We start from the raw sequence: 25,310 nt of genomic DNA, 5'->3' as shown, positions 1-25,310 counted from the left end.
TGAGCCTCAGAGCAGCAAGGATTATGTGTTTTTACAGTATGAATCAATAAAAGGATCGATTTTTTCGAATAGCGATCAGGAATTGCAATAATCCATTTGGATACCATCTGATCTCAGGTAAGGAATCTATGTTACCAGTCTTAGGATAATCAGACTCGTTTTCACGGAGATATAAGCTTTTATGTGATTATGTGATATGGCTGTTTCACTGTGCGAGCGGTCAGGAAATAGGAGAATCGATTTTCAGCTTGCGGCCAGAGCGTGCGTGCACATGTACTATCTATAATCTAGCGTTTATTTGAGGGCGATTCATAAATAGGCCGAAAAATTACAACATTCTAAAATATTCCAGTAAAGGGCGATTATCATGGAATGTCTTCATTTTTCCATGAAAACGAGTGCTTTTCAAAATGCTAGAAAACAAAAAAAAAATCTGCTACTACAATGTTGACTGGAAAATGAGTCTTTGATAAGCAATGGGCAGATTGGACACATAGCCATAATTTAAAACATAGATTAGGCGATATTAACGTTAACATTGAAGTGGTGCTGGGCATTCAAGGAGGTAAAAATGAATTAAGCTTGGGCAGTGAAAGTGTTAAGAACTTCTACTCATGTACAATAGAGAGCATCCTGACTGGCAATATCACCTCCTGGTTTGGGAATAGCACCGCACAAGACCGTAGCAGACTACAGAGAGTGGCCCGTTCAGCCGAACGCACAATTGAAGGGGGGCTTCCCACTCTCCAGAACATTTACAACAAGCGGTGCATGGGTAAGGCTAAGAGAATTATCAAAGACTCCAGCCACCCAAACAACTGCCTCTTTGAACTGCTGCGGTCAGGCAAGTGATACCGGAGTCTCATGGCAAGCACAGAAAGACTCAGAAGAAGCTTCTATCCCCAGGCCATCAGGTTGCTCAACGAACAATAACACTATACAACAACCATCAAATGCACTCACAGCACACACATCCACAAGCACACACTCACTTTAAACAAACAACTCACTGCAGCACCCACTTACACACTTTAGAACACACTTTATATTTATTTGCAGGGAATTTGCACTACAACCCATACCTCAGTACACCTTACTGTAAATTGTACCTAGATTGTACCTCATCCCATTTCTGCTTTGCACTATATAGTATAGTATGGTAACTCAGTTACTTCTACTTTGCATTGAACATTGTACATTATGTACATATTGAACGCTTGTGTCTACGTACGTGACTTCCATTTTATACTGCTATAGGCCTACTTATTTTATTTTATACTTATCTTTTTTTATCTAGCACAGTCTCTGGAGCGTAACAGAAAGAAGCATTTTGTATAAAAGTATTCTGTACTTCTGTATGACAACTAATAAAGAAACTTGAAACTTGATAGAAGGTAGAGAGGATGATACATGGTAGATAGAAGTAGCATATATAGAAGGTAGAGAGACAAAGATACATGGTAGATATAAGTAGAGTCGATAGAAGGTAGAGACAAAGATACAGTACATTGTAAATAGAAGTAGAGTTGATAGAAGGTAGACAGAATGAGACATGGTAGATAGAAGTAGAGCAGATAGAAGGTAGAGAGACAAAGATACATGGTAGATAGAAGTAGAGTAGATAGAAGGTAGTGTCCCACTGTGGCAAACTGTGAAGAGTCAAGTAGGTCCCCCATTAGCACCAGGGGGTGCATGTCCAGCTAGTCTGGGAGGTGTTCGAGGGAACCTGGAGGGCAAACGAGAATAACAATGGTGAGATTGAATGGACTACAGACAGATTACATAGATACCACATGATATTTGAGAGAGGAGAGGTTGAGATCAGGGAGTGATAATATGCTTATAGTCCAGGAGGGAGAGGTCAGAAGGCCAGTGCCTCCACCACATCTGGAGGGTCTGGGTACGTGAGAGAACGTGTACTGTAGATAGGGCTGCAGGTGATTGAAAATTGTATTAACAGATTGCAGAATGGGTACAATACAGTACAGCTCAATACAAACAATTGTTAAGCGGATGCAGACCAGAGAAATACTTTCGTCTTGTTTACATCAGGGTCCCCCATTTTCAATCTCATAATGAATTGTAAGTAAGGGTGCAATTAGCACCGTGGGGTTAGAGAAAAAGACAGTTCTCATCAGTGAATCTATGGCAATGACAACCCAACCCAACTGACCTTATAATTACTATTTTGAAGCCTACAGGTTACTTGCTCAACCCAACTGCTCCTTATAGCTTTGACAGACAGAGGGTGAGTGAACAGGGACACAGTAGCCTAATGTTTTGAGAAGCTAGCTTGTAAATGTAAGGTTGTGAGATTGAACCCAGACAGGCTAGGTACATTTTGGCAGGAAAATAGCATTCTCTCCTTCCTACGTAAAATAGAGCAGTATTGCATCTATATGGTGCCAACCATGTCTGCCATAGTGCCCTTGATTAAAACAATAGTTTGGATTTTTGGACTTTGAAGTTGTATGAAACGGGTTTCCCATTTCTAACACAAAATCACGGTCCTCCACTTGGCACTATTTTGTTTCTTGAAAAGAACAATGTATTCCTACGCGCTAGAGTTTGCTGCCCGTCTAAAGCTTTGCTGTTCGCTTATACAGCTTTGGATCCACAACACTACTGGCAAGTATTTCACACAATTTAAAGGAACATGGCAACATTTTGGCAAATTAGCTTATCGTCTTCTCCAGAGAGAGACAAGAAGATAGATACCAGTTTCCTCTCTGTGCGTTCAGTAGGCCGCTATCTGGCTCCATGTTAGCCTAGCTTAGCACAATGGATGGAAGCGGACATGACCGGTTAGCCTTCGGGAGAGGTGTTAGTTGGACAATGCATAGGCTACCCATACATGTCCGCTTCCATTCATTGAGAGGCACAGAGAGGAAACTGGTATCTATCTTCTTGTCTCTCTCTTGAGAAGACGGTAAGCTAATTTCCCAAAATGTCGCCATGTTCCTTTAAATTTCCAAAAATCCAAATTATGCTTTTCAGGCACTGAACCAGAAAACTGCTCCAGGGGTGTGTGCATAGTGGGTGAGCCTGCACTCTGACCTACCCTCAATAAATGATTAGGCTATTTTGCCGCTTCCTATGTATGTTGAATTTGAAAATACAGCAATTGCTAAATGCCATGCTGGCGGTACCATTGCGTTTGTTATTTGTATGGTGTAATGTTATACCCCCTGAAAGGTTTAGGGTGCCCGATCCTCTTGCAGTGGTGGAAAGTATTTTTACTCTCAAGTACTGTAAAAAGTTGACATCAAAACTCGACGATCTGGATTTTGCAGATGATGTAGCATTATTCTCCTCTACCAAACACCAAATCCAGGAAAAAACTACAAGAATGGAGAGAGAAGCCAGACGAGTGGGACTCAAGATTAACACCGGAAAGACAAAAACCATGAGAATGAATGCAAGAAACCATGACAAAATCAACATCAACGACCAAGAGATTGAGGATGTAGACCAATTCATATACTTGGGAGCCACCGTCTGTAAAGAATGAGGGGGTATGAAAGACCTAAAGAACAGACTCTCCAAAGCAAGAGGTGCATTCATCAAACTCAAAAAGATCTGGTTGTGCCAGTGCTACTGTATGGATGTGAAACGTGAAACATGGAAGATGAACAAGGGAGACAACAAATCAGTCGACGTGTTCCATAACAGATGCCTCAGAAGAATCCTCAGAATCCAGTGGCAAGACCGCATCAGCACAGTAGAGCTACTAGAAAGAGCCGACATGAAGCCGTTGAGCAAGGAAGTGAAGTGGCGAAGATGGAAGATGATAGGACACATACTGAGGCAAGACCACAACAACGACTGCAACATATCAATGACTTGGGCACCAGAAGGGAAAAGAAGAAAAGGAAGACCAAAGACTACCTGGAGACGCACAGTAGAGAAAGAAAGAAAAGAGGCAGGGTGGAGCTCATGGCCTGAAGCAAGAACAACGGCAGCTGACCGGGAGAAGTGGAAACGCTCTGTGAAGGCCTTATGTGCCACTAAGCACGAAGTGGATAGATAGGTAACAGGTAACTGTAAAAAGTAAAATTTCGAGTTATGCACTTTATTGAGTATTTTCCTTTTAGGGAACTTTTACTCCACTACATTTCAAAGGAAATATTGTACTCCACTATACTAGTTCCTCTGAAGAAAATGTTTTTGCATAGAAAACATGGCAAGGATTATGTACTTTCAAATTTGAGGACTGCCAACGTCAAGAGGACGTAATCAGAGCCGGCATAACCACTTTAACATAACCTTTAGAGGTCAATGTGCATGTTTGCACCTCAAATGTTTGTCTCTCTCAATACATGAATCACTCCACCGCCAAAGCACAATTAGGAGAGCTAGAAAAATCATCTCTGACCCCACTCACCCAGCACACCACACGCCTCCGGGAGGCGCTACAGATCCCCGACCACCAAAACATCCCGTTTTAAAAACAGCTTCTTCCCCACTGCCATACGGACACTGAACTCCCTGTAGTATATATATATATACCTATATACCTATATATATGTACCATAAGACGAGATTACCTGAGCACCCATCTTCTCCAGTATCGGCAACCAAGGTCCCCACCCCGTGAGGACCCCAAATCCGGCGCCCCAGCGAACCAGAGCATCATGCCTCTTTAACACTCCGGCTCACCAAGACCTCGAATCAGGGGCCCCCACTAGTCCAAGACCGCGTCTTGTTTTCTTTTCTCATATTTTTATATTCAGAGTTAATGATATTGTTTACACTGTTCTCATACGTATTTTTATATATTTGGTATTATTATCATCATTATTTTTTTTCTCAACTTCTTTTTATTTGAACAGGTGTACAGCAGATACATGTCCCACAGCACACGGCAACAATACACACAATTGTTAAGGGGATGCAGACCAGAGAAAGACTTTCGTCTTGTTTACATCAGGGTCCCCCATCTTCAATTCATCCTAACATTTATGACATACACGACATTGATTGATTGATTGAAAACTTTATTAACAGATTGCAGAATGGGTACAATACAGTACAGCTCAATACACACAATTGTTAAGGGGATGCAGACCAGAGAAAGACTTTCGTCTTGTTTACATCAGGGTCCCCCATTTTCAATTCATCAGGACATATATGACATACATGACATACAGATAGACAGTACTGCTACATCTATACATTTATGACATACCAGATTTGCAAATACAGTACTGTTTGTGATACAAAAAGAGTCAAGAAAAGGGAGTATATACATTTGACGTAGAAACTGTACATTGGAGGAGGTTGGGTGGGGGGGGTTAGGTACATTGGGATATTGACAACCATACTGGGTAATTTACATTAGAGGTGGTTGGGGGGGGGGGGGGGGGAGAAACACTGTATAAACAAGCAAAACTGTACATTGGGGGGGGAGGCACACACACTGTACAAACGAGCACAATTGTACATTGGACTATTGACAAAACCATACTAGGTAAATGACTGTACATTGGAGGGGGTTGGGTTAGGACATTTACAGGGGCCAGTTTCGAATTGCAGTCTCCCGTAGGTGTCCCTTGAGAGTGGTTTTGAAAGTGGGTAGTGATTCACATTCCTTTACAGTTTTGGGTAGGGCGTTCCACATTGATGTGGCATAATTGCGAAACGTGTTTAGTCCCTTGTTTGAGCCGAATCTGGGTTTAACATGATTTGTGGAGCTCCCTCTGGTGTTGTGATCGTGGTATTCACTGACCTTTGGGAAGTATTTTGACATGTACATGGGTACCTTGGTCGTGTAGTGTATCTTGTAGACCAGGCCCATTGCAAGTTGCTGTACTCTGTCGTCTACTCTAAGCCATCCTAGGTTGTCAAAGTGGGCAGGGGTGAGGTGGGTTCTAGGAGTAAGGTCAAGCAGTAGTCTGACCAGTTTGTTTTGAGATGTTTGTAATTTTGTTTTTAGTGCCTTTGAGGTGCTTTGGTACCATGAGGTGCAAGCATAGTCGTAGTACCCTTGAATGAGTGCTCCTGCCAGAGTCTTCAGGGTATTCTTGTTTACCAGAGAGGCGATCCGGTACAAGAATCGAGTTCGTTGGTTGACTTTTTTTATTACATTGGATGCGATTTTGTCACAGGAGAGATTAGCCTCTAGGATGGAACCCAGGTAGGTAATTTCATCTTTCCTTGTGACAATATTGTCACCCACTGTAACTGAGAAGCCGTCGGTCTTGCTGAGTTTGTTATTTGAACCGAAGAGAATGGACTCTGTTTTGCCCATGTGTAATGATAGTTTGTTATCAGCGAGCCATATGCAGATTTTGCCTAGTTCCGAGCTGAGGGTTTTTTCAACCTGTAACTTGTTCTTGTCAGAGACCAGCATACAAATATACAGTTACATCCAGACATTTATGACATACAACAAGATATACAAATATACAGTACTGTTTAAGAGACAGAGTTTCTAAAAGAGAGTATATACATTTGACAACAACAAAACAACAAAAGGCCCGGAAGAGGATGTTCTTCCTACGTCAGCTGAGGAAGTTCAGGCTGTCGAGGACTATGATGGTCCAGTTTTACACCGCCATCATCCAGTCCATCCTCACCCTCTCCATCATCACCTGGTTCCCTGCAGCCACGGTCAGGGACAAGGCCAAGCTGCAGCGGGTGATACGCTCGGCTGCCCCCTTCCCTCCCTCGAGTCCCTACATTCCACCAGGGCCTTGAGGAGGGCGAGGAAGATCATGGCAGACCCTGCCCACCCGGGTCACGGCCTCTTCATCATGCTCCCCCACTGTGCTGCACTGTATCCATGTCCCCAACCACTGTACCTTTACTGTCTTATTGTTGTCTCACTGTTCTGTCCTGTTTTGCACTTATTTATTTATTATTATGTTATTCCTATTTGTGAAAAAAAATCATGCACTGAAATGTCGAATCACATTCCATTTGTATATACAATATGGTGAATAAGGTAATCTGAATCTGAAACTGTACATTTGAGGGGGTTGGGTGGGTGGGTGGGGGTTTGGACATTTACCGGGGCCAGAATTGCAGCCTCCCGTAGGTGCTCTTTGAGAGTGGTTTTGAAGGTGGGTAGGGATTCACATTATTTTACGGCTGTGGGTAGGGCGTTCCACATTGTTGTGGCATAATTGCAAAACGTGTTTAGTCCCTTGTTTGAGCCGAATCTGTGTTGAACATGATTTGTGGAACTCCCTCTGGTGTTGTGGTCGTGGTATTCACAGACCTTTGGGAAGTATTTCAACATGTACATGGGTATCTAGGTGGTGTAGTGTATCTTGTAGACCAGGCCCATTGCAAGTTGCTGTACTCTGTCGTCTACTCTAAGCCATCCTAGGTTGTCAAAGTGGGCAGGGGTGAGGTGGGTTCTAGGAGTAAGGTCAAGCAGTAGTCTGACCAGTTTGTTTTGTGATGTTTGTAATCTTGTTTTTAGCGCCTTTGAGGTGCTTTGGTACCATGAGGTGCAAGCATAGTCGTAGTACCCTTGAATGAGTGCTCCTGTCTTCAAGGTATTCTTGTTTACCAGAGAGGAGATCCGGTACAAGAATCTTGTTTGTTGGCTGACTTTTTTTTTATTACATTACTTTTACATTTAGACCAGACCACACACACACACAACAGAAAAATAGGGTCCAGGTTTAAAATACAGAAGTTATCCTTTAAGTAAAGGTGTACTTCTTCCACCACTGCGCGCTAGGATAGCATTGTTCAACTTACATCTTGGATGTCACACATCTGTGTCCAGGTGAACACATGTTCAGCAGGTGGGTAGACAGTTTGGCGTTTCCTTTCTTCAGAAACAAAGGATACCAACTTTGACACAGAGAAGAAGCAGTTTAAGTTTTTTTTGTTCTTTTTAAGACTAACAATGAATGTACAATGTGATGGTTCTATTTCTCGCCTGTTCAAAATAAGGCTTTCCAAACTCAGTGGACAGTCCCCTTCTCCAGCTTTCACCAAACCCGTATGGTGCTCGACTGGAGAGTCTCTCCTGAGCGGCTTTCTTGTTTTGGGTAATTCGGTCTAGCTGCTCGGGTGGCGTGAATAACTTACCCAAGGCAGTTGTCCTTCCGCGTTCGGTTTGCGCGCCCTGATTGGCCTCTCATCGCCCAATCGCGTTAGCCCTACTATCGCCGCACTACTCGCTCAATATACTACTATCACTCAACTCGCTACCGCCGTGCATCAGCTTTTAGTTCCACAGCCCAAGTCCTCGCCCATTTCCTCGTATTGTTTTCATCTCCGCTGTGCATCATATACTAAAACTAACTATCACTCAACTCACTATCACTCAACTCGCTACCGCCGTGCATCATATACTAAAACTAACTATCACTCAACTCACTATCACTCAACTCGCTACCGCCGTGCATGCATCATATACTAAAACTAACTATCACTCAACTCACTATCACTCAACTCGCTACTGATGTGATGCCGATTGATATGAATAGCGCGTTACGTTAATATAGAGAGATGAAAACAATACGTTATTTATATTGATGTGATGCCGATTGATATGAATAGCGCGTTACGTTAATATAGAGAGATGAAAACAATACGTTATTTATGTTGATGTGATGTCGATTGATATGAATAGTGCGTTACGTTAATATAGAGAGATGAAAACAATACAAGGAAATGGGCGAGGACTTGGGCTGTGGAACTAAAAGCTGATGCACGGCAGTAGCGAGTTGAGTGATAGTAGTATATTGAGCGAGTAGTTAGGCGATAGTAGCGTTAACGCGATTGGGCGCTGAGAGGCCAATCAGGGCGCGCAAACCGAACGCGGAAGGACAACTGCCTTGGGTAAAGTATTCACGCGTCCAGCGTGACGTTCGATATAAACACTGATCAGCTGTAGCTTCACAGAGTACAGAGCGAGGACTTGTGGTCGTTTCCAGTACGTTACTCTTCAGAGATATATATAAAACACCTTTTGTAAATCTAAAGAACAAACAAAAAAGGTAAGCCAATTTACATGATTTCTAATTAATTAGTGTTGACTGTCCAGACGGAGGGAATACTTTACTTTATAAAGTATATATTTATTACCACGACACATGGCTTAATTAGCACAGGCTCTACCGAGAGTGCACCTTAAACAGCTACAGTGGCTGCTATGATAGCATTTTAGCATTTTGAAAAGTTAGCATTTTGTACTTTGTATATTGTATATTTTGTATAGTGTTTGGGCTTTATTCTTTTTACTGTATGAAGCACACTCTCAGGGGGCTCATACAGAATCAAGCATTTCACTGTAATGCACATTATATGTGACAAATAAAACAAACTTGTACTCACTGCTAGCACATAACAGAGGATCTGTTGACTGTTGAATTGAGTAAATATATATTTTTAAATGTTACTCTTAATCATTTGACAGGTATGGCTATAAAAATCACTATGTTTGATGGAGCGTGTACCTCCCTGAGGGTGCAGCCAGACACAACAGTAAGCTCACTGAAAACCCTCATCAGCGAGCACTTTAAAGTGCCCACTGTGAGTCAGAGACTGTCATATGGCAATGGCCAGAAGATCAGCCTCAATGATGATTCAAGATCTTTGAGCTCTTACGGACTGCAATCTGGGTCTGAAGTGTGGTTGCTGGTAACTAAACCCACTCCAATCCAAGTGTTCCTGAAGAACGAGAAGGGCCAAATGAAAACATACGACAGGGAAGATGTTAAATAAGCTAATTTCCCAAAATGTTGGAGTTTTCCTTTAAGCAGAGAAGGTGTTGATATGGAAGGAACAGTCTATTCTTATTTCTGACCCGATATTATGGCAAGTGTCAACATTTTAGTTAGCTAGACTAGATTCAGGTATCCTGATGGCGTCTCTCGTCTCTCTTTTCTACACTCAAAGCGCTCCCCACAATGTAGGGTGGAAAATGCCTCCTTCACCACCACTGGTAGCACCCAACCTTGGGCTACGCAGGCTCAATGGCTGCCATACACTGGCACTAGGCACACACCACACTACACAATGGCTGAACGGCTCAGGAGACAGGGATTGATATCAGCCAATTAAGGGGGGCGGGATGATTAGGTGGCCTTGATGTCAGAGACCTGGGAATTTGGCCAGGAATTTCGGGGGAACCACCTACTCTTTGCGATAGGCGTCCTGGGTTCTTTAACGACCGAATTCAGTCAGGACCTCGGTTTAGCGTCTCATCCGAAGAACGGCACTCGCAGCTGTACGGTGTCCCTGTCACCGTAACAGGGGCATTGTTACTGACTAGTCCAGAGGACACAGTGCTCCCTTCTGGACAACAACACCACTTTCCGACAACAGCCTTGACCGGGGTTCGAACCGGTGAGCTTCTGATCATGAGTCCGGAGCTCTACTTATGTAGCCACGCTGCTAAGCTTAAAAGCCGCCAGAAAGGGAGATAAGTATGGAGCGGGTGATAACAAATGGTCATATTATGCCAGGGAGAGAAAGTCTTGGCGTCTTCTTTGGTATTTCACCTTGGAGGAGAGAAGGCGTTTTCTGTCTCCTTCTTCGGTATTCAGCTCACACAGAGAGAACAACCGAGAGCAACCGAATTGTAACAATTTTGCTGTTTATGCCTATAAACCTGTGTTATAAAGAGAATACTGGGAGCCATATATACATATATTATCTCAAGGGAAGATTTCATTCAAGTGACTTTACTTCAACAACACAACACAACGCAGAGTCTCTCCTGAAGGAAGACAGGATAAGTAACATGAATTAAAAGTAAACCAAATCTAACTAGATCATTATGATGATAGAAGGCAACACACCTCTCCAGACACCAGAGGTCATACTTGCTCAACCCAACTGCGGTACCTTGCTTAGCCCATCCAGTCAGATCTCCATGTCCAGGGTGCTCAAAGCCTTCAATGTCAGAGGCCAGTTCTTTGTACATGTTCACTAAACTGAGAACGAAGAAACGGTGTAAGGGTTCATTCAAGTTTCAAGTTTCAAGTTTCTTTAATAGTTGTCATACAGAAGTACAGAATACTTTTGTACAAAATGCTTCTTACTGTTGCGCTCCAGAGACTGTGCATGACAAGATAAGTAGAAATAAGAACATAGTAAAAATTAGAAGAAAAAAAAGAGGTCACAGTGTTCAGTTTAGACATATGTACAATGTTCGTAGACGTAGTTACCATACAATATACAATACTGTGCAGTGTACTAATATACAATACTATATAGTGCAAGGCATGAATGGACGAGGTGCAGTTTAGGTACAATTCACAGTAGGTGTACGAGTTGTAGTGCAAATCCTTTATCAATAAATAAAAAGTGTAAGTGTGTTTGTGTGATCTAAAGTGTGGAGAGTGGGTGCTGCAGTGTGTTGTTTGTTTGAGTGAGTGTGTGTGTGCGTGTGGGTGTGTGTGCTGTGTGCATTTGATGGTTGTTGCATAGTGATTATTGTTCGTTTAGCGATTATTGTTCGTTTAGCAGCCTGATGGCCTGGGGATAGAAGCTCCTTCTGAGTCTTTCTGTGCTCGCCATAAGACTCCGGTATCGCTTGCCTGACGGCAGCAGTTCAAAGAGGCAGTTGTTCGGGTGGCTCGAGTCCTTAATAATTCTCTTAGCCTTCCCCTTGCACCGCTTGTTGTAAATGTTCTGGAGGGTGGGAAGCCCCCCTCTAATTGTGCGTTCGGCTGAACGTGTCACTCTTTGTAGTCTGCTACGGTCTTGTGCAGTGCTATTCCCAAACCAGGAGGTGATGTTGCCGGTCAGGATGCTCTCTATTGTACATGAGTAGAAGTTCCTAAGGATCTTCTGACTGACTTGGAACTTCCTTAGGCGCCTGAGGAAGTAGAGGCGTTGTCGTGCCTTCTTCACAACACTGTCAATGTGTGTGGTCCATGTCAAGTCCTCGGATATGTGGGCTCCGAGGTACTTGAAACTGTTCACTCTCTCAACTGGTGCCCCGTCGATGCTGAGGGGGCTGTAGTCCTTGACCCCCGACCTCCTGAAGTCCACAATCATCTCTTTTGTTTTGCTGACGTTCAGGGAGAGGCAGTTCTCCTGACACCACTGTGACAGGTTCTCTACCTCTTCCAGGTAGGCCCTTTCGTCGTTGGCAGAGATCAGGCCCACCACTACTGTGTCATCAGCAAATTTGATGATGGTGTTGTTGTTCCGCTGTGCTACGCAGTCATGTGTGTACAGGGAGTAGAGGAGGGGGCTCAGAACACAGCCCTGGGGGGCCCCTATGTTGAGCGTGATGGATGAGGAGGTGCAGTTGCCGGCTCTTACCACCTGGGGTCTGCCCGTCAGGAAGTCCAGGACCCACTGGCACAGGTCATAGTTCAAGCCCAGGTCCCTGAGCTTGGCTATGAGTTTGGAGGGGACTATGGTATTGAATGCTGAGCTGTAGTCGATGAACAGCATTCTCACATAGTTCCCCTTCCTCTTGTCCAGATGTGATGCTGCTGTGTGCAGCACATGGGCTATGGCGTCCTCTGTGGACCTGTTGGGGCGATATGCAAATTGCAGAGGGTCCAGGTTGATTGGGAGGGAGGAACAGATGTAGCCCTTCACTAGCTTCTCAAAGCACTTCATGGCTATGGAGGTGAGGGCTACAGGGCGGTAGTCGTTGAGGCAAGCGGGCGTAGATTTTTTGGGTACAGGGATGATGGTGGACTTCTTCAGACAGGTGGGGATGACGGCCTGTTCCAAGGACAGGTTGAAGATGTCAGTGAATACCGGGGCCAGTTGGTCGGCACAGACTTTTAGGACGCGGCCGGGGATGCCGTCCGGTCCTGCTGCCTTCCTGATATCCACTTTTTTAAAGATCCGTCTCACCTCATGCTCTGTTACCCTGAACACTGAGTCTCCATCAGCAGACCCCCCCCCCCCCATTGCCGTGGTTTGTAGGCTGGTGTTGTTATTCACAGCCTCAAACCTCGCATAGAAGGAGTTGAGATCATTTGCTAAGGAGATGTCACTGTTCAGTTTGAGGGGGGTTCCTTTGTAGTCTGTCATTGTTCTGAGGCCCTGCCACATGCCTCTAGAGTCAGCCTGTTCAAACTGAAGTTCAACTTTATCCTTGTAACGCCGTTTTGCCTCTATTACTGCTCTCCTGACGTTGTATCTTGCCATCTTGTGTTCTTCCATGTTGCCTGTCACCAGCCCGGTGTTGTATGCTGATGTGCGCACTTTCAGAGCCTCACGGACGGATTTGTCTACCCAGGGCTTTTGGTTTGGGTAGATATTAATTTTGGTGGTGGGGATTATTACTTCTACCTGAGTACAGACATAGTCAATCACCGTTTCGGTGTATTCGTTAATATTGGCTGTGTTATCACGGAGTACACTCCATTCTGTGCTTCCCAGCACTGCTTGGAGTGACTCTACTGACGTCACGGTCCAACGCTTAACCTCTCGCGAGACCACCGGCGTTCGCTTGAGACACTGTTTGTATATTCAATACATGAAAAGACATGAATATACAGAACAACATTGTTTATTCAAACTGGCCAATCTATATAACATGCATCATTCAAAAGAAAACCGGTAACAGATTCTCTCATTCTAAATTAATTAATTTCTGTCGGAGAGCAACGTATTTATGCAATCAACGTGGATGTGGCTTTAGGCATTCTTGTTTTTAAGAGAGGAAAGAAACAGAGCAAGTCAGTACTCGGGGTGACATGTAGCTTGTGTGATCAGTACTCAGGGTGACATGTAGCTTGTGTGATCAGTACTCAGGGTGACATGTAGCTTGTGTGATCAGTACTCGGGGTGACATGTAGCTTGTGTGATCAGTACTCAGGGTGACATGTAGCTTGTGTGATCAGTACTCAGGGTGACATGTAGCTTGTGTGATCAGTACTCAGGGTGACATGTAGCTTGTGTGATCAGTACTCAGGGTGACATGTAGCTTGTATGGTCAGTACTCAGGGTGACATGTAGCTTGTGTGATCAGTACTCAAGGTGACATGTAGCTTGTGTGATCAGTACTCAAGGTGACATGTAGCTTGTGTGATCAGTACTCAGGGTGACATGTAGCTTGTGTGATCAGTACTCAGGGTGACATGTAGCTTGTGTGATCAGTACTCAGGGTGACATGTAGCTTGTGTGATCAGTACTCAGGGTGACATGTAGCTTGTGTGATCAGTACTCAGGGTGACATGTAGCTTGTGTGATCAGTACTCAGGGTGACATGTAGCTTGTGTGATCAGTACTCAAGGTGACATGTAGCTTGTGTGATCAGTACTCAGGGTGACATGTAGCTTGTGTGATCAGTACTCAAGGTGACATGGTGTACCTGGGAGGAGATGGAACCGGTCTTTGCACGCTAAAGCACAATCCATGAGCCTGGTTGGGACCATGATATGGATCCTGGCCGAGAATCACCACTTTGACCTGGGGTTAGAGAAAAAGACAGTTCTCATCAGTGAATCTATGGCAATGACAACCCAACCCAACTGACCTTATAATTACTATTTTGAAGCCTACAGGTTACTTGCTCAACCCAACTGCTCCTTATAGCTTTGACAGACAGAGGGTGAGTGAACAGGGACACAATTTATTTGTTGAATTGATGGAAGATGATTAAAAGTTACACCCATAAAGTGATCTTTAGAGTCGGGTGTGGTAGTAGCCTAAAGTTTTGAGAAGCTAGCTTGTAAATGTAAGGTTGTGAGATTGAACCCAGACAGGCTAGGTCAATTTTGGCAGGAAAATAGCATTCTCTCCTTCCTACGTAAAATAGAGCAGTATTGCATCTATATGGTGCCAACCATGTCTGCCATAGTGCCCTTGATTAAAACAATAGTTTGAGGGCGGTTAGGTGGCCGAGCGGAGATTGCGTTCGTCACCAACCCCGGAGCTGTGAGCTGGATTCGCCTGTTCGAATCCAGCTCACAGCTCCGGGGTTGTTACCAGCTTGGCTGGCCGTCTGCACTAATACAATTGGCTGTATTAGAGGGTGGGAGAAGCTGGCGGGGTGGGTCCGGGTCGTTGTAAACAGCGACTCCTACAGTTCGGTCGGGGCGCCTGCTAAGCGCGGATAGGACTCGAGGGGGATAGTGTGGTCCTCCCACACGCTACGCCCCCTCGATAAGAATCCGCGCTGCCAGGTGAAAAGAAGCGGTGATTGGCTGGAGGAAGCACGTGGTAGCCTCCACTCTCCCAGATGATCTGACTGTGGGGGGTAAGTGCGCAGCGACCAGGAAGGGACTGGGAATTGGCATACGACTAACATTGGGATGGGAGAAAATCGGAGGAAAATGGAGGGGGAAAAAGAAAAAAAAAAAAGAAAAAAAAAAAACAATAGTTTGGATTTTTGGACTTTGAAGTTGTATGAAACGGGTTTCCCATTTCTAACTGTTCTGAAGGTCCAGATTAACACTGAAAGTCTGCGTTTATTATTTTGTATAACTTATATATTGTTTATATATATAAGATATATATCTTTACGTCATCTGTTTACCTACCAGTATTCATCATTCGCTTATTGTATATGTCCCATTCTTAACGCCGTAGGCGCCAGGGCGCGCGCCCCTCTAGACATGTTTCAGAACATGTTCAGGCATGCCCGGTCAAGGGAGCGAGCGCATTGATCTGTACAGGTGAACAGGCGGAGTCCACAGGGAACTAAGATAGAGTGTGTTGTGAAGAAGACGTGTAGCAGCAGCATTAACAGGAAAACTAGCAGAGTGAGAGAGAAGACGTCTGGTGCAGTTGTACACAGACCGAGAGCAGCGTATTGTTATAGAGAGCTGTACGGCTAATTAGATACAACTATAATATTGTCGAGCCATTATTGGCACAGTATAGTGACTTGTGTAAGCGAAGTAACGTGGAGAGACTTATAGTTGAACTCAGCGACGTTCTGAATATAACTATTTATCAAAGACTTCATGCGGGTTAGCCTAGCACCAAGGGCTAACTAGCTATCAACCATGCCAACGGGCGTTTGGACTAATAGCTATTAATCCTGCCATCGGGCGCTAGGAATACAAGGACCGGTCCGTACGAGACCCATTCTCCCAGCGACGACAGGATCATCCCACCAGTCTACAGTTTCTCTGGAGCCGGAGCTCTAGAGAGAACCACCGTCTCCAGCCACCATCTTGCTTTTACCTGTACCGCTTCGCTACGTCTCACTCCATTCCGAACTCCTCCGGTTGGGTATCCGTAGTATAGGAACTATAGTTACCTCTGACTTTGTTGCACTGACATTCTATTATTAAAAGAGAACCGTGATATATATAATATGTATGTCGCTATTAACATTAAAATGCTTGTTCCACTTGTATCCCTGTCCCCGCGCAGTTAATGGAGTGTCCGCTGTAGTAGTTTTCCAAAAACTGTTTAAAATATACTGTACAAACGGAATCAGAATGGCAACATGACGGAGGTGGTAAGCTGCATCATCATATTCATAGCTGACTCAAAGTAATCGTCATTTGACTCCTGGAGAGGGGGAAAAATGGGGGTAGCAGCTGAGTGTATCACCCCATACCGACATTCTTACAATAGACTGCTGTTTAAAACCCCCCAAGATCAAATAGACTTCTTGAAACCGAGATTTAGAGATAAGGCTGATTGTTAAGAGAAGCCAGACATTTGGTCGCAAACTCTTTTTGTTACAAATAGATCAAAAGAAAGCCTTGTGTTTATGGGAGGGTGGAGACACTGAAGTGTTTACACCGGGCCCTAAGAACAAAGGAGAGACGGAACTGGCCTCGCTGATTAGTAGCCACCCTTTTAGAAACCGTAGTGGCAGCTGCTGAACACCCCAAATTAGAAACTGCTAGAAACAATCCTTAAAAGGAAATCCGGCCTAGAGCTATTCAAGGGTGAAGGTAGCCTATGAACGGGCAGGACTACTGGTCATCCAATAGGGAGCTCGTTAACGCTCAGAACGACCCGCCCCCATGACGTAATGTTGGGAGGCGGAGACCTAGTCTTTAAGATGGTAGGCTCTGAGAGAAAGCGGGACAACCCCACTGACGACAAGGAGCAAACAACATCCAATCTACACTCTTCCTCCACGGGACCGAAAGACAGCGGCGACGCCCCGGAGCAGACGAGAGATAACAACGGAAAAACGAGAACAGACGTCGAGCTCATAGATATTGAATATTTAGACTGAATCCTACGAATCCTCCGGCATAGTGGTTGCATCTCGTAGTTTTCATTGCTTTTATTCTTCAAATCGTTGATTTGTATTGTTGAAATCCTTTTCATTAAACACGGATTCTTCAAAGATCAAACTGCTCGGACCTCCCTTTCTCAAGCCGTCGTAACCTCTGTTGGCCGCCGCCGCAAACCATTTCCTGGTTTGCTTGTTTTGATAGTACTTCAGGGCGTTTAAGGTTTTTCACAACGCAGAGCAGACAGAGGTTTCGTTTCTGATTATATCAGAACATTTAGGCCCAGAATAGTACTACACCGCCATTTTGTCTACCTATACTGTCTGGCCATTAACATATTCTTTAGCAGTGGTTTAATCTAACATATCTCAATACAGTCAGGGTTGTGTAGCCCCTTAGCTACACTAACACAAAATCACGGTCCTCCACTTGGCACTATTTTGTTTCTTGAAAAGAACAATGTATTCCTACGCGCTAGAGTTTGCTGCCCGTCTAAAGCTTTGCCGTTCGCTTATACAGCTTTGGATCCACAACACTACTGGCAAGTATTTCACACAATTTAAAGGAACATGGCGACATTTTGGGAAATTAGCTTATCGTCTTCTCCAGAGAGAGACAAGAAGATAGATACCAGTTTCCTCTCTGTGCGTTCAGTAGGCTGCTATCTGGCTCCATGTTAGCCTAGCTTAGCACAATGGATGGAAGCGGACATGACCGGTTAGCCTTCGGGAGAGGTGTTAGTTGGACAATGCATAGGCTACCCATACATGTCCGCTTCCATTCATTGAGAGGCACAGAGAGGAAACTGATATCTATCTTCTTGTCTCTCTCTTGAGAAGACGGTAAGCTAATTTCCCAAAATGTCGCCATGTTCCTTTAAATTTCCAAAAATCCAAATTATGCTTTTCAGGCACTGAACCAGAAAACTGCTCCAGGGGTGTGTGCATAGTGGGTGAACCTGCACTCTGACCTACCCTCAATAAATTATTAGGCTATTTTGCCGCTTCCTATGTATGTTGAATTTGAAAATACAGCAATTGCTAAATGCCATGCTGGTGGTACCATTTCGTTTGTTATTTGTATGGTGTAATGTTATACCCCCTGAAAGGTTTAGGGTGCCCGACCCTCTTGCAGTGGTGGAAAGTAATTAAGTATTTTTACTCTCAAGTACTGTAAAAAGTTGACATCAAAACTCGACGATCTGGATTTTGCAGATGATGTAGCATTATTCTCCTCTACCAAACACCAAATCCAGGAAAAAACGACAAGAATGGAGAGAGAAGCCAGACGAGTGGGACTCAAGATTAACACCGGAAAGACAAAAACCATGAGAATTAATGCAAGAAACCATGACAAAATCAACATCAACGACCAAGAGATTGAGGATGTAGACCAATTCACATACTTGGGAGCCACCGTCTGTAAAGAAGTAAGAGGTATGAAAGACCTAAAGAACAGACTCTCCAAAGCAAGAGGTGCATTCATCAAACTCAAAAAGATCTGGTACTCCAACAGCATCTCAAGAAGAACAAAGCTGAGATTGTACAAAACACTGGTTGTGCCAGTGCTACTGTATGGATGTTAAACATGGAAGATGAACAAGGGAGACAACAAATCAGTCGACGTGTTCCATAACAGATGCCTCAGAAGAATCCTCAGAATCCAGTGGCAAGACCGCATCAGCACAGTAGAGCTACTAGAAAGAGCCGACATGAAGCTGTTGAGCAAGGAAGTGAAGTGGCGAAGATGGAAGATGATAGGACACATACTGAGGCAAGACCACAACAACGACTGCAACATATCAATGACTTGGGCACCAGAAGGGAAAAAAAGAAAAGGAAGACCAAAGACTACCTGGAGACGCACAGTAGAGAAAGAAAGAAAAGAGGCAGGGTGGAGCTCATGGCCTGAAGCAAGAACAACAGCAGCTGACCGGGAGAAGTGGAAACGCTCTGTGAAGGCCTTATGTGCCACTAGGCATGAAGTGGATAGATAGGTAACAGGTAACTGTAAAAAGTAAAATTTCGAGTTATGCACTTTATTGAGTATTTTCCTTTTAGGGAACTTTTACTCCACAACATTTCAAAGGAAATATTGTACTCCACTATACTAGTTCCTCTGAAGAAAATGTTTTTGCATAGAAAACATGGCAAGGATTATGTACTTTCAAATTTGAGGACTGCCAACGTCAAGAGGACGTAATCAGAGCCGGCATAACCACTTTAACATAACCTTTAGAGGTCAATGTGCATGTTTGCACCTCAAATGTTTGTCTCTCTCAATACAGGAATCACTCCACCGCCAAAGCACAATTAGGAGAGCTAGAAAAATCATCTCTGACCCCACTCACCCAGCACACCACATTTCCAGCTGCTGCCCTCCGGGAGGCGCTACAGATCCCTGACCACCAAAACATCCCGTTTTAAAAACAGCTTCTTCCCCACTGCCATACGACACTGAACTCCCTGTAGTACCCCCCCCCCCCCCCCCCCCCCCTCTCCATCATCACCTGGTTCCCTGCAGCCACGGTCAGGGACAAGGCCAAGCTGCGGCTGGTGATACGCTCGGCTGCCCCCTTCCCTCCCTCGAGTCCCTACATTCCACCAGGGCCTCGAGGAGGGCGAGGAAGACCATGGCAGACCCTGCCCACCCGGGTCACGGCCTCTTCATCATGCTCCCCCACGGCAGGCAGCTACCCAAGACATTAAAGTCCCGCCATAGAGTCCGTTTCTTCTCCTCAGCAGCTCGCCTGGTAAACGAGTCAGGTGTCCCCCCTGCCCCCCCCCCCCCCCCCCTATGGCGACCTCTGACCCACACACCTGTTTTTACACCTGTTTTTATACACTGTTTCATACACCTGTTTTTACACACTTATTTTATACACCTGCTTTTATCTCATCATGCTCTTATTGACATTGATAGATATGATTTAATTGAATTTTATCATGTGCTTATTTTTTATTCATGATGCAGACATAACGTGAAACAACTGAATGAGAACTGTCAATGTCTGTATACTGTATGAGCTGCGAGATACCCTGAATTTCCCCAAGGGGATTAATAAAGTATCTATCTATATATCTATCTATCTAGGGCTGGACCTCTAGACTTTAACTGTGCTGCACTGTATCCATGTCCCCAACCACTGCACCTTTACTGTCTTATTGTTGTCTCACTGTTCTGTCCTGTTTTGCACTTATATATTTATTATTATGTTATTCCTATTTGTGAAAAGAATCATGCACTGAAATGTCGAATCACATTCCATTTGTATATGATGAATAAAGTAATCTGAATCTGAAACTGTACATTTGAGGGGGTTGGGTGGGTGGGTGGGGGTTTGGACATTTACCGGGGCCAGAATTGCAGCCTCCCATAGGTGCTCTTTGAGAGTGGTTTTGAAGGTGGGTAGGGATTCACATTATTTTACGGCTGTGGGTAGGGCGTTGCATAATTGCAAAACGTGTTTAGTCCCTTGTTTGAGCCGAATCTGTGTTGAACATGATTTGTGGAACTCCCTCTGGTGTTGTGGTCGTGGTATTCACTGACCTTTGGGAAGTATTTCAACATGTACATGGGTATCTAGGTGGTGTAGTGTATCTTGTAGACCAGGCCCATTGCAAGTTGCTGTACTCTGTCGTCTACTCTAAGCCATCCTAGGTTGTCAAAATGGGCAGGGGTGAGGTGGGTTTTAGGAGTAAGGTCAAGCAGTAGTCTGACCAGTTTGTTTTGTGATGTTTGTAATCTTGTTTTTAGCGCCTTTGAAGTGCTTTGGTACCATGAGGTGCAAGCATAGTCGTAGTACCCTTGAATGAGTGCTCCTGCCAGAGACTTCAGGGTATTCTTGTTTACCAGAGAGGAGATCCGGTACAAGAATCTTGTTCGTTGGCTGACTTTTTTTTTATTACATTACTTTTACATTTAAACCACACACACACACAACAGAAAAATAGGGTCCAGGTTTAAAAATACAGAAGTTATCCTTTAAGTAAAGGTGTACTTCTTCCACCACTGCGCGCTAGGATAGCATTGTTCAACTTACATCTTGGATGTCACACATCTGTGTCCAGGTGAACACATGTTCAGCAGGTGGGTAGACAGTTTGGCGTTTCCTTTCTTCAGAAACAAAGGATACCAACTGTGACACAGAGAAGAAGCAGTTTAAGTTTTTTTTTGTTCTTTTTAAGACTAACAATGAATGTACAATGTGATGGTTCTATTTCTCGCCTGTTCAAAATAAGGCTTTCCAAACTCAGTGGACAGTCCCCTTCTCCAGCTTTCACCAAACCTGTCTGGTGCTCGACTGGAGAGTCTCTCCTGAGCGGCTTTCTTGTTTTGGGTAATTCGGTCTAGCTGCTCGGGTGGCGTGAATAATTTACCCAAGGCAGTTGTCTTTCCGCGTTCGGTTTGCGCGCCCTGATTGGCCTCTCAGCGCCCAATCGCGTTAGCTCTACTATCGCTGCACTACTCGCTCAATATACTATTATCACTCAACTCGCTACCGCCGTGCATCAGCTTTCAGTTCCACAGCCCAAGTCCTCGCCCATTTCCTCGTATTGTTTTCATCTCCGCTGTGCATCATATACTAAAACTAACTATCACTCAACTCACTATCACTCAACTCGCTACCGCTGTGCATCATATACTAAAACTAACTATCACTCAACTCACTATCACTCAACTCGCTACCGCCGTGCATCATATACTAAAACTAACTGTCACTCAACTCACTATCACTCAACTCGCTACTGATGTGATGCCGATTGATGTGAATAGCGCGTTACGTTAATATAGAGAGATGAAAACAATACGTTATTTATATTGATGTGATGTCGATTGATATGAATAGCGCGTTACGTTAATATAGAGAGATGAAAACAATACGAGGAAATGGGCGAGGACTTGGGCTGTGGAACTAAAAGCTGATGCACGGCGGTAGCGAGTTGAGTGATAGTAGTATATTGAGCGAGTAGTTAGGCGATAGTAGCGTTAACGCGATTGGGCGCTGAGAGGCCAATCAGGGCGCGCAAACCGAACGCGGAAGGACAACTGCCTTGGGTAAAGTATTCACGCGTTCGATATAAACACTGATCAGCTGTAGCTTCACAGAGTACAGAGCGAGGACTTGTGGTCGTTTCCAGTACATTACTCTTCAGAGATATATATAAAACACCTTTTGTAAATCTAAAGAACAAACAAAAAAGGTAAGCCAATTTACATGATTTCTAATTAATTAGTGTTGACTGTCCAGACGGAGGGAATACTTTACTTTATAAAGTATATATTTATTACCACGACACATGGCTTAATTAGCACAGGCTCTACCGAGAGTGCACCTTAAACAGCTACAGTGGCTGCTATGATAGCATTTTAGCATTTTGAAAAGTTAGCATTTTGTATTTTGTTGTATATTGTATATTTTGTATAGTGTTTGGGCTTTATTCTGTTTACTGTATGAAGCAACCTCTCAGGGGGCTCATACAGAATCAAGCATTTCACTGTAATGCACATTATATGTGACAAATAAAACAAACTTGTACTCACTGCTAGCACATAACAGAGGATCTGTTGACTGTTGAATTGAGTAGATATATATTTTTAAATGTTACTCTTAATCATTTTACAGGTATGGATATAAAAATCACTATGTTTGATGGAGCGTGTACCTCCCTGAGGGTGCAGCCAGACACAACAGTAAGCTCACTGAAAACCCTCATCAGCGGGCACTTTGAAGTCCAAGGTTGAAAACAAGGAGAAAGTGCCTGTGGACCAACAGAGGCTGCTTCACGAGAGCAGGCAGATGGAAGACGCCAATACACTGGAGTACTACAACGTCAAAGCTGGAAGCACCATTTTCCTGACTCTCCGACTGAGAGGAGGCTGAGAGAACACACCCCTGAGACCTTAATGTCAATCATTCCATTTTATTTAACATTTTAGGCATTTAGTTCTTTTCCACATGTTTTGCCTATTGATTTATTAGCTAAAGCACACTTGTTCTGAGTAAAACGTTCATGTTTATGTTGAAGCAATGCTTGTATACCCCTAAAAAAAATAAAAAAAATTACATCATACTATAAAATATTACATTCATTCATTATGATCACACTGAAATGTGGTCAATATATCATCAATATTCTGAAAGAAAGTTTTTTCATAATCATAGTCTCGATGCAAATATAATTGATTAAAGCCAATGTTTCAACACAACAGAAATGTTGGCTTTAAAAGATTATCTTTGCATTGAGTTACGAGTACGACAACTTTCTTTCATACTATTGTGTTTTTATTGTGCTCAGAACCTCCAACAGTGCGTTCCCCTTTTCCTTTTTTCAATACATCAACAGTGTTAGATCACATAATGTTACATTTGAGTGAGTTAAACTTAAACCATTTGTTAGGACTTAATTACAGTAGTTATTGTATGACCGCTATGGTGTAGCACAACAAACAAAATTAACTGGTCTGGTTGTACAAACTCTGGTGTGCTCTGGTGTTCACAGCCATACACCAGCTGCTGTGGTGCAATTCATCAATCAGGGAGGAAATCATCTTTCATTTCCTCACAGAAGCAAGGTAAGCATACCAAAACATGGCAACCATGTTGGCAAACAGCACTCTGAACTGAAAGTAAAAACAGAAGAGACAGGAAAAGGCAACGGTCAGTTACTTTGAAACCCTTTGAGGAGAACAGTGGTGTGTGTCAGTGGGACTTACCTCGACTGGCACAAAGTTGATATTGACGAACTGGAAGGGAGTCCAGACTTTCCAATTCATCTTCAAGGCAGTCCAGTAACTACTTCTCAATTTGCTTTGCAATTCTAGCCAACCTTTACCCTGAGAATAGATTAGAATGTGTAACAAGTGCCTTGTTGCCTTGTATAGATAATTACACCCCATCACAAAATACACTTTAATACATTCCACTAATACTCCTAAACATTTTATTTTATTGATTTAAGTTGATTTCATTCCTTTAGTTTTGTTTTATTGCACTTTTGGGAGTTAAGGCTTTTATTTTGAAATCGACACACTTACTTTTCCGGTCCTCCGGGACACACATCCTGCCTGCTGTCTCGCGGTGAGCCAGCCCCACCTGGAACTCCGTGGGGTAAGCACTACTACTTATGTTCAGTGAAAGACTTCGGTCTAAAAGTTGTTAAATATTGTATGTTACATTCCTAAAACTGTGAAACAAGTTTGTAATGTAACTACTGTTGTTAATAATTATGTACCTGTGCAGTTGTTTTGTGGGAGGTTTGACTGGGTAAAATGCACTTTAATAGCATGTAGGAAGTTTGCACACACGTGCACTGTTAACATGGAGTTAATGCAGTCACGTCTTTTCTCAACCATAGCTCGTGCTGCAGATGTCGTGTTCCTAATGCTGCTGCATATTGTTGCCTTTGTAACCTAACAGGTATGTGTGTACAGTAGCTCCCATGTGTCCGTTTTGTATTCAATTGTGTATATTTTTCCAATGTAATTGTATATTAAAATGTGTCATTCGTATGAGCCAGTCCCACCTGGAACTCCGTGAGCTCGTGCTGCAGATGTCGTGTTCCTAATGCTGCTGCATATTGTTGCCTTTGTAACCTAACAGGAGGGAAATAAAGTCCGTCAACAGTCATCCATGTCTGTCGTCCTTAACACAACGCCGTCAGAGAGTACACCCTACTACACCGGTCACACGTGGTGCCGTTTGACCTCGGACAACGGACAACGCTCGCCTGTCCACCGGGGACGCTGTCTGCACGCCGCTTCTTCATTCAACTGGCTGTGCTGAGTACAACGTCGAACGTTAACGTGTGCGCATAGGATAAGCGCATATGTGATATTGGTTGTTTTTGTTTGATAATAATATGCTATTGATTGTAATTGTAAATATTATTGTAATGATACAGTAATTGGAGACGACACTAGTTGTACAAGACCATTGTATTTTTTTTCTTTTTCTTTCATCTGTTATGTATTGTGAATAGATAGCCTATGGTCTAATGTTCAAAGTTTGAGCAGTAACAAGTGTTGCTATCTAACACATGCCCACTGTAAATATAATTAGGAACTAATTTGTTTATATGGTTGGCTGGTAATGAGATATATATATATATATATTATTTCCCCCCCCCCCCATCTGTTCTGGTAAATTGTGAATGGATAGCCATACAGTAGCCTACATGTATTCGTGTGTAGTCTAGTGTTTAAAGTCTGAGCAGT

The 25,310-nt window shown here is 43.7% G+C and overlaps 1 protein-coding gene across 1 annotated transcript; it reads right to left on the bottom strand.

Moving 5' to 3' along the window:
• Positions 1-1,700: 1,700 nt before the first annotated feature.
• LOC311229244 (uracil-DNA glycosylase-like) lies at positions 1,701-22,810 on the bottom strand (the record flags this gene model as incomplete). The annotated part of the gene is made up of 6 exons (XM_084315311.1): positions 1,701-1,726; positions 10,816-10,904; positions 14,258-14,355; positions 21,136-21,231; positions 21,321-21,449; positions 22,760-22,810. The coding sequence occupies 6 exons, from the start codon at positions 22,808-22,810 to the stop codon at positions 1,701-1,703; spliced, it is 489 nt and encodes a 162-aa protein (XP_084171437.1).
• Positions 22,811-25,310: the final 2,500 nt, after the last annotated feature.

This window comes from Notolepis coatsorum (assembly GCF_963971535.1).
Source record: "Notolepis coatsorum genome assembly, chromosome: 5".
Lineage (NCBI taxonomy): Eukaryota > Metazoa > Chordata > Actinopteri > Aulopiformes > Paralepididae > Notolepis > Notolepis coatsorum.
This window is presented reverse-complemented; position numbering and strand designations above follow the sequence as displayed.